Source organism: Balearica regulorum, chromosome 4, assembly GCF_011004875.1.
Source record: "Balearica regulorum gibbericeps isolate bBalReg1 chromosome 4, bBalReg1.pri, whole genome shotgun sequence".
Taxonomy (NCBI): domain Eukaryota; kingdom Metazoa; phylum Chordata; class Aves; order Gruiformes; family Gruidae; genus Balearica; species Balearica regulorum.
Window position 1 is genome coordinate 67,583,691 of NC_046187.1, and position 9,929 is coordinate 67,593,619.

Below are 9,929 nucleotides of genomic sequence, written 5' to 3' on the forward strand. Positions count from 1 at the left end.
GACTTTTCCCAGCTGCTGCTCCCAGCACAGCGGGGACTGTAGCAGGGGCAGGGGCTGTTTCCTTTCCAAGCTGACGCAGACCCCACAGCAGCACCAGCTCCGTGGTTCCCACGGCTTGGAGGTGTCTGGACACTCACGCCTTGGCTTCTTGGGTGAGCCAAGCAGAGGAGATGCTCATTGCTCCCCGTGCCCACAGCAGGGGTCAAGGGGTGACAGACCCATTTCCCCTCCACACCCAGATTGTCCCGTGACGATTTCCCGACGCAGCGACCATGACACCCACAGTGAGACATTTATGTGCCTCATATATGGTCATGAACAGCGCTGCAGAAGTTCATTGGAGGGCTTGGCTGTGTCGGAAGGGAGATCGCTCCCGATAACGTCTAAAAAGGTGCTGCTGCTTCGATTGGCTCCTCCTGCAGCTGGGTCAGCATCGTCAGAGATATATTACCCTCCCATTGTCATTGTCCCCGTGAGTCCCCAGGAGGCGTGAGAGGGAGTGGGGTGCCGCAGGGCTGTGCCAGCAGGGCAGGAGGCTGAGGCTGGGGATGGAGGGACTCCTGTCCCCTCAGGTGCTGTGGCTGCTCCTCTGGGTGCAGCTGTGCAGGGGTAAGTGCCGACATCCTTGTCCCAGAGATGGGGCCAGCGGGCACCAGTGGGGTCATCGGGACACCTCTGGGAATGGGGTTGCTTTGAAGGTGCCGCTGAGGTGAGGGGCAGATGTTGCTCCAGTCAATGGAACTTCTGCCTTTGCCTGTGCGTCTCTGGGTGGGACAGGGAGGTGTGGGCCTGTGGGCACGGGGCTGTACAGGGGTTTCTGGGCTGGTGAGGAGGAGACGGTGCCCTGTGCAGGGCCGGGCACGGTGTGCGAGTGGGGAGGTGAATGGCCCAGCAGGGCCAGAGCTGGGCACCTCCAGCCCTATGCAGGATGTAGAGAGAAAAGGGACCCCGACAATGCCCTGCGGACAGTGTGGAAGGGGGAGGGTTCCCACTCTGGTGCCTGTGACTCAGCATGGTCAGGAGGGACCTCCAGACCTGTTGTCTGGGTCTTGGTGCTCTCCTGACCATTCCCATGTTGGTGTTTGAAGGGGCTGCGGAGGTGAGGCTGGAAAATGGTGGCCGACACTGTGCTGGAAGAGTGGAGGTGAAACAAGAGGGCCAGTGGGGGACCGTGTGTGATGACTACTGGGACATGTCTGATGCTGCAGTGGTTTGTAAGCAGCTGGACTGTGGGTCTGCTGTTGAAGCACATTGGAATGCACACTTTGGGCCAGGATCTGGCCCCATTTGGATGTTTGATGTTGAGTGTCACGGCACCGAATCTGCCCTGTCTGACTGCAAAAACACACAAAGGTCTCAACAATACTGTAATCACGGTGAGGATGCTGGAGTGACATGTTCAGGTAAGGGGCCAGCCAGTTCCCCACCTTTGTGGCCGGAATGGGGGAAGGGACCTGGCTGTGCCCTCAGGGAAACAAGGGGGTGTTGGAGAAGAGCCTGGTGAAGCTATTCACACTGCTGAGCTGGGACCGTCATTGCTGGTTTCCCTGGTCCCTGAGGAAAGCCCAGGGGGAATCTGCCACTGCCTGAGCCCTGATGTGGCTCAGCCCACCCTCCGTGGGTGCCTGGGGCTGGGAGATGAATGCCCACCCTGCCCCGCAGTCTCTGTTGGTTCCCAACTTTCTCCTCCTGTTCACGCAGGAGCTGTCTGGCAGCACCGAAGACCTGGTTCCCCCATGCCAGAGGCACTGAGAGCAGCTCACATGGCCACCCACAGCCCCAGGGAAGAGCCCAAGGTGGCCGGGGACTTTTGGGTTGTGTTCCCTGGCAGACCTGAGTCCTCCAAAGCAGAGGGTCTGCTGAGAGGGAAGGAGCACTGGCCCATGGCCACCTCATTCCTCTTCCAGGGTCACCCCATGAGAGCCAGCCCAGAGGGAAACACCCCTGTGCAGGCAGTGCTGACCTGCTGCCCAGCCTCTCCTGCCTACCCCAGCCCCTGGCTGCCCTGTGTCACAGGGCATTGGCCAGCACTTGCTGGCTCTCCTTGGTGCCTGTCCTTGCACTGGGAGCTCGTGTCAGCCCAGGGCTGCTCCTCTGCCCGCTCTCCTGCCTTCTGAACAGCCGTTGGCCAGGGCTGTGCAGGCCTGGCAGTGCACTCTGGCCCTGGCTGAGGACCCTCCCCGGGCAGGTGCTGGAGCTGGGGGCTGGTGCAGACAGTGACTGTAGGTACACCCGCACTGCATCTGTGCCCTGTGACATGTCCCATCTCCCAGCAGTGCCCCAACACCCTGAGAACCATCTGGGACTGGGCTGCATTTCTGGTGGCTCCAAGGGGTTCCTGTGCCTGGCCCTGAGCTGGGTGGGGCAGAGCAGGCTGCAATAGCCAACAGCACCTGGGCCCATCTCCTTGGGCCCCAAAGCTCCAGGTGCTGCAGGGCCTGGGGCCAGTTCCTGGCAGCCCAAGGTATCCAGAATAGCAGCAGTTGACCTAAGTGGTGCCTGTGGCTGTGGATCTGGGAGAAAAGCCAGCCCCCAAGTGCTGTGCTGATTTCTGAAGAGTGGAATGGGGTCTCTGGTGTGTTCGTACCATCAGCACCCACTGGCAGCTGCTGGGATTGTTGTGAGGCTCTTTGCCTGTGGCTACCTCAGAGATGAGGTGAGGCATGGTCAGGCAACTGCCAGAGGGCTCTGGGACCTCACAGGGGTCTTTGGTTGCTCCAGGATTTGTCCAGCTGGTTGGAGGGGACAGCCCCTGCTCAGGACGAGTGGAGATCTATGACAAGGACCAGTGGAAAACTGTCTGTGACTCAGACTTTGGTCCCAAAGCCGCTGATGTGGTCTGTGGGGAGCTGCAGTGCGGCGTAGTCCTGTCCATGCCCGGGGCAGCTCATTTTGGAAAAGGTGTTGGTTCCATCTGGGACAGAGAGCTGCAGTGTTTGGGGAATGAATCCCTTCTCGCCTCCTGCCCAAGAGGGCCCTCCAGGGACCAGCCCTGCACCCACGCCAACGATGCTGGTGTCACCTGCGCAAGTAAGGACTCGGGGTGGGGTGTTGAATGCTGAGTGTGAGCTGGGGACAGGGAGAAGAACGGGGACTGTGCTGTGCTGGGTGTGAAGGCAGGAGGGGTGATGTGGTTTTCTGCATCCCTAAGAGACTGCAGAAGGAGGCAGAAAGGAAGGCTGTTCCTGTGGCCTGTCCTCCAGCTACCAAGGGTGCAAGAGAACCAATGCAGCCTCTCTCATTTTCGTCTGTCCCCAGAGTACACAGGGTTCAGGCTGGTGAATGGCAGCACAGCTTGTGATGGAAGAGTGGAGGTCCAGGTGCTGGGGACCTGGGGCACCCTCTGTGCTTCCCGTTGGGACCTCTTGGACGCCCACGTTCTCTGTCGTCAACTCAACTGTGGGTTTGCTGAGTCCATTCCTGGAGGAGGGCATTTTGGGAGAGGCACGGGCCCCACCTGGAGAGAGTCATTCCACTGTGATGGGACTGAAGGCCACCTGGGAGAGTGCCCAGTGACTGCCCTGGGAGCCTCACCATGCTCCCAGGAGAATGTCGCTGCTGCCATTTGCTCAGGTGAGTGCTGGGAAAACACTGTGTTGACTCCATTTTCCCCTTGGCTGTGACATGGCCACCCAAAGCAAGGGACCCCATGGCGTCAGCAGCAGGGTGATTTTCTGCCTGGAGAAACCCCAGCTTCACCAGGAGTGATGTGGAGAGCTTGATGTGCTCAGACTGAGAACTCTGATGTGGGAGAGCTGAGGACTGAGCCAGGCCTGGGTTCCCCTGCTCTCATGCTGTGGGACAGGCCCAGGATAGGGCTGTGGGGCTCAGCTCCATCCCTCCAGCTGCAGACAGCCCTGTCCCAGCCCCACAGAGAGTCCCACAGAGCCCAATCCCACACCCAGAGGGGCTGCCCGCGTTTCTCCAGCAGCAGCAGCAGAGCAGGGGTGTGAGCTGCAGAGCAGGACTGGGCCTTGCCCTGGCTTCTGCTCAGCACAAGACCCAACCTGGTCCTGTTTGGTCAGCAAGGGCCCCCTTGCTCTGCTCCCTGCCAGGGACACTGGCTCCCAGTCCCCGTTCCCCAGGGGTGCAGAGAGGGACAGAGAGGTGTGTGCTGCCCCGTGTTTCAGCAGTGCCAGTGCCAGTGCTGAGGCTGGGCAAGGCTTGTCCTGGTGCTGCCCATCCCCAGGCCATTGCACCACCTGCTGCTCCCTCCTGCGGGAGCTGCCCCATCTGCCTCAGCAGGGACGTGCTGGGTGGCTCTGCCCCACAAAGAGCACAGAGAGGGTCTTGCCCAGGAAGGCTCAGGGACTGGGAAACCAGCCCTGTGGAAACCTGCTCCTGAAGCTCACTGCAGAGGGCTGGGGGCAGGCAGGTGAGCTTCAGGGCACCGTGAGGTTTCCAGAGCCTGGAGAGGCAGCTCAGGTTCCTGGGCTCTCTGGTGCTGCTGCGGGCTGGGGCATGGCTGCTCTCCCCAGGCTCAGCCAGCTCCGCATCCCTGCGGCTGGTGGGTGGAGGGAGCCGGTGTGACGGGCGAGTGGAGATCTTCCAGCGCGGGACGTGGGGCAGAGTCCTGGATGACGAGTGGGACATGCAGGAGGCCAGCGTGGTGTGCCGGCAGCTGCGGTGCGGAGAGGCAGAGACAGCCTACAACCCCCCAAAGCCTGAGAGAGGGACGGGTCCCGTGGGGCTGCGAGGGGTGCGGTGCGCAGGGCGTGAGGCCAACCTGACCCTCTGCAACACCTCCGTGCCCGAGAGCGCGCTGTCAGCAAGGATTGCAGAGGACGTGGGGGTCGTTTGCTGGGGTGAGTGGCACTGCAGGGGCCCCCCAGGCTCTGGGCTGGGTGGGCACCAGCCCCTGACAGCAGCCGGGGTTTCTTCCCGCTGCAGGGAGCCGGCAGGTCCGGCTGGTGAACGGGTCCGGGCGCTGTGCTGGGAGAGTGGAGATCTACTACCGGGGCAGCTGGGGGACCGTCTGCGATGATGGCTGGGACCTGCCCGATGCCGCCGTCGTTTGCCACCAGCTGGGCTGCGGAGGGGCGGTGGAGGCGGTTGGCTCTGCTCGGTTCGGGGAAGGCTCCGGGCAGATCTGGCTGGAGAGCGTGAACTGCTCCGGGGCCGAAGCTGCTCTCTGGGACTGCCCGGCAGGGTCCTGGGGGAAGCACGACTGCGGGCACAAAGAGGACGCAGGAGTCGTCTGCTCAGGTCTGTGCTGGGAGCTGTGGTGGGAGCCCAGTGCCTGGGGAGACTGGGACAAGGGGAGAGCTGGCAACACTCAAGGCTGTCCCTGGCTACCTCTGAGCCCCTGCCCAAGCCCATCCTGGGGACACCCATCCACAGGTCCCTTCAGTCCCATCAACGGTCTCTGAGGAGCCTAATTGTGCCCAAGGGTTAGTGGGGAGGGCAGGGTTGTCTGTCCATCAGGGACTTTGCTCTGCCCATGGGTGCAAGGGGGACTTGCTGGCCATGCCTTTGCCTGGCTGAGGGCATGGGGGCTGCAGGGGTACCCCTGCTCCCACAGCTCCAGACCAGCCTGTTCCCCCTCGGTGCCTTTCCTCCCAGAGTTTGTGGCCCTGAGGCTGGAGAACAGCACCAACTGCTCCGGGCGCCTGCAGGTTTTCTATAACGGGACATGGGGGAGCGTTTGCTCCAACTCAATGAATTTCAAAACGGTGTCGCTGGCCTGCAAGGAGCTGGGCTGCGGGGATGCAAAATCCTTGGAACCATACCTGACCTCTGGCAGGCTGACTGGCCCCGCCTGGCTGGATCGCGTGGAGTGTGGGGAGAGAAACAGCTCCTTCTGGCAGTGTCCCTCCGCTCCCTGGGACCCAGAGTCCTGCGATGACCTGCGAGATGAGACCCACCTCACCTGCAACGGTAACTCTGAGCCACCCGGGCACCAGCATCCCCAGCTCCTGCTCCCTGCTGGGCATTGTCAAACGCAGAGACAGAGCCCACAGGGGCTTTTCCTTCCCATGCCAGACCCTCCTGCTGCTGCTGCTGGTGGCACAAAGGGGACTTCAGCTCTCAGAGCCCCACACAGTCACCAGCAGTTGCCAGCCGGGCTCCCAGCAGTGCCTGGGGGAGGCAGAGGTGTCTCCAGGCAAGGTCTCAGAAGGGACCTGTCAGGGCTCCAAGGAGCGTCCCCTCCTCCTGCTGCTCTGTGAACCAGGCTCCCTTTGGGGCTGAGCAGTCAGGGTCCCCCACCGTGTGCCGTGTGTGTCCCCTGAGTGACCGGGGTTCAGCTGCTGCCGTGAGCGAGGTGGCACAGGGATGCGCGAGCAGAACTCAGCCCCGCTGTCTGCCACGCGACCCCCCTGCAGCAGCCCCTTCACCGCTGCATTTCCTTCTCCAGGGAGACAGCCAGAAACGCCCCCGGCCCTGGGGGCCACGTGCCCAAACTCCACGAGCTGCACAGGTAGCTGCTCCTCTGCATGCCTGTCTCAGCTGGCAGGGCTCTGCCTGCTGTCCCGTGCCCTGAGAGGTCTCTGCCTTCTCCAGACAGGGAGAAGATTCGTGCCGTGGGAGGCGAGAACGGGTGCTCGGGCAGAGTGGAGGTGTGGCACCGTGGCTCCTGGGGGACGGTGTGCGACGACTCCTGGGACATGCAGGATGCCGAGGTGGCATGCAGGCAGCTGGGCTGTGGCCCCGCAGTGTCTGCCCTGGGCGAGGCTGCCTTTGGGGAGGGGACGGGCCCCATCTGGCTGGAGCAGGTGGAGTGCCGGGGGACAGAGCCGTCTCTGCAGGACTGCTGGGCCCGGCCTGGGGACAGCGGTGCCTGCCGGCATAAGGAGGACGCTGCTGTGAACTGCTCGGGTGAGGGGCAGGGCTGGGTCCCCTCACGGGGGTATTGGCAAGGAGCTGGGGCAGGCGTTTTCCCCGCTGGGTCCCAGCATGGCTGTAGAGCTCCTGAGAGCAAGGCTGTCCGTGCAGAGCCTGGGAGCCTGGTGCCAAGTGGGCAGCAGCTTCTGTGGGGCTGGATGTCCTCCAGCCTCTGCCCGCAGGGCCCTGCAGCCCCCAGGGGCATCTCCTGGGCTGCCTGCACTGTCCTGCCCATGGCCCTGGGCTCCTTCCTGGCCACCCTGACCAGCCCCACAGGAGGGACACTTTGGGTGGGATGTGTCAGGGATGTCCGCACACGTGCACACACACACACACGGGGTGCCAGAGAGGAGGCTTCCTGCTGCCTGCACACCCAGCCTCTCAGCCCAGCTCTCCTTCTCCTCCTCTGCAGCTGCACCCAGGACGGCAGCACCAACCCCCCGAGCAGGTAAGCTGTCCTCCCTGTCAGCGCTGGGTCTTCCCAGGGCCAGGCTGTGACCCACAGCCGGAGGGAAGGGGCTCCTTGCTGGGGTGTGAAACTCCCAAGAGGTGTCACTGGGGTAGTGGTTGGGGAGGGGTTTCGGGTTTCCATTCCTGTCATTACCCGGGAGGGTGGGAGCTTCCCCATCACTCCCCCGCTGGGGTCCCTTACCCCCGGTGTAAGGGGGGGTCAGGACTGGGCTGTCCCAGCCCCCCACCTCTCCCAGGCCTGCTGCTGCTATTTCTGTGTTCCTGCCCATGCAGATCCCACCCGGGGCCGTCCAACGGGCAGCGGGAGAGTCTCATTGCCCGTCATCATCTGCATCATCCTGGGAGCCCTTCTCTGCCTGCTCCTGGCCCTCCTGGCCGGGCAAGCGTGGAGCGCTAGGGCTGGGCGCAGAGGTGGGTCCTTCCCCCATGGTCCCTGGGGAAGATGCCTCCTGGCAAGGCCAGGGGTGCTGTGGGGTGTCAGTGAGGGGTACAGGCAGAGCTGGGGGGACCAGAGTGTGTGCTGCCTGCATCCCCATGTGCCGCCCCATTGACTGCCTGACCATGGGCCACCAGCAGCAAGGGGTAGAGAGAGTCCAGACTCGGTGGGAGTTAGGGATGGGGCAAGGAGAGCAATGGCCGAGCTGTGCTAGGGGAGATGGCAGCAGAGGGGACACAGATGAGGCTGTGTCACTGGCAGTGCTCTGGGCAGCTCTGGAGGGGACTGTGTGGCAGGGGAGATGCTGGGAGAAGCATGGGACAGCAGGGTCCATCCCTGTGGCATCGGGCCCCCAGGCTGTTCCTCCGTCCAACCCTTACCTGCTCCCCAGCAGGGCAGGGGCCGTGCTATGGATCCATGGGGCAGGGAGGGGGCAGCTCCAGGGGCAGAGGAAAGGCAGGAGCTGCTCCAAGCTCAGCACCAGGGACCTGGCCCAGGGCCCAGAGGGGCACGAGGGCTGTCTCTGAGGGGATGGTGTGAGGGTGTCGCTGCCCCTGACCATCTCCATGGGGACATTGCCCTTCCTGAGCAAGTGTCAGCGGTGACAGGACAGCGCAGTGGGGCTGTGCTGTGGGGCCAGCCCTGGGCTGGCCCAGGGGAAGAGGGCTGCTGGAGCAGAGCAGGATGCCGTCCCCTCTCTGCCAGTCCCTGAGCCAGCCCTGCCTCTGTCCGCAGGCTCCGAGAGAGCTTGGGAGCCCTTCCCTGAGGCCCTGTACGAGGAGATCGGTTACAGCCCAGCGTGGGAGAAGCAGGCGAGGTTCAGCGGCTCAGGTGGGTGTGGGTCCCACATGGGGGGCACATCTGCAGGGCTCTTTGCCCTGGCCCCCAGCCAAGGCTGACCCCCTGCAGCCCCCTGGCCCATGGTCCCTGCAGCTGTGGGGCTGTGGGGTGTGTGGGGAGAGCAGCCAGGTGGTGGGCGTGGGAGAGGAGCTTCCTCCCCACCAGCTCTGCCCGTCCCAGCCGGGGACAGCCCCTCTCTGCCTGTCCCTGCATCCCACCTGGCACTGGAGGGGTGAGGGAAGGGGCTGTCCCGGGGCAGCTCTGGGAGCCCCTGTGAGAGGGGGTTTGTCCCAGGGGAGCAGGCTGAGTCCTGAGCCCTCCTCCCCACACAGCCCTGGCTCGGTGGGTCCCCTGTCCCCAGCAGCACTGAGCCCAAGCTGGGTCAGCAGAGCGCACTCCCATAACACCTGCATCGCCTCTCTCCAGGCTCCTATTCAGAGGGGTCCCTGACCAAGGTGCAGCCCCAGCCCGGGCACAGTGAGGAGGAGGAGGATGGTCCGGGGTCAGCCCCAGGTAATGGGGAGCAAGAAGGGGTGGATCTCTCCTCCCTGCAGACTTGGGATGGACAGTGGTGTCACTGTTAGAGTTGGGGAGGACACAGGTGGGGGTCTCCTGTGGTGCTGCCAAAACCAGTGTCTGAGCCCCATGTCCCTGCACATCCTCCCATCCTCTGCTCTGCAGGACGTGTCTTCTCATTGTCACCAACTCCCCTCTCCTTTCAGACATGCCTGTCGTGCCCAGAGGTGACCCAGCAGATGGCTATGATGATGCCAGGGAGGTTTCTGACCGTGGGGAGGATCCTGCCTCTGGTCAGGGAGACTGGGAAATGCCCAGGGCCCCAGAGGACGGAGCAGGGCCCAGGGATGCACCTGGAGGTGAGAGGGAGATAGCGCTGCCAGTTCCTGGGGTGCCATCCCTGGTGCCAGGTGAATCCTTGCCATACTGAGACCCCAAAATCCTGGGACAGGAGAACCTGCCCTGGGAGTTTTCCTTGGGGGGACCGGGGGTGGGAGAGGGAGCTGACCATCTCAGGACTGGTGAGGAAAAGAGGGGAATCTGATGTAGAGACCAGGAGCGGCACCTCATGGGACAAAAGTGCAATGGGCTGCCTTGCTGCCTGCAGGGCCAAAGCTGCGCTCCCAGAGAAGTGCTGGGGCCCCTGGAGCTGAGGGAGATGCCTGGTCCCTGTCCCCGGAGAGCACAGGCTATGACGATGCTGACGAGGTGTCTCTGGCACATCCCCCTGAGGACACCAAGGCTGTGACACCAGAGCTCAGTGCACAACAGTCCCTGGGCCCCAGGCCAGGACAGCCCGTCCCTGCCGTGCAGCTGGGTGCAGCCAGGAGGGAGGAGAGGTCTG

The 9,929-nt window shown here is 63.4% G+C and overlaps 1 protein-coding gene across 1 annotated transcript; it reads left to right on the plus strand.

The window, feature by feature from the left end:
• Window positions 1–495: 495 nt before the first annotated feature.
• On the plus strand, window positions 496–9,153 carry LOC142601586 (antigen WC1.1-like). Its single transcript, XM_075750772.1, has 13 exons — window positions 496–609; window positions 1,089–1,403; window positions 2,722–3,030; window positions 3,259–3,573; window positions 4,479–4,805; window positions 4,891–5,205; window positions 5,563–5,877; window positions 6,356–6,418; window positions 6,502–6,816; window positions 7,235–7,270; window positions 7,567–7,704; window positions 8,465–8,560; window positions 8,996–9,153. The coding sequence occupies exons 1-13, from the start codon at window positions 549–551 to the stop codon at window positions 9,151–9,153; spliced, it is 2,763 nt and encodes a 920-aa protein (XP_075606887.1). The 5' UTR covers window positions 496–548.
• Window positions 9,154–9,929: the final 776 nt, after the last annotated feature.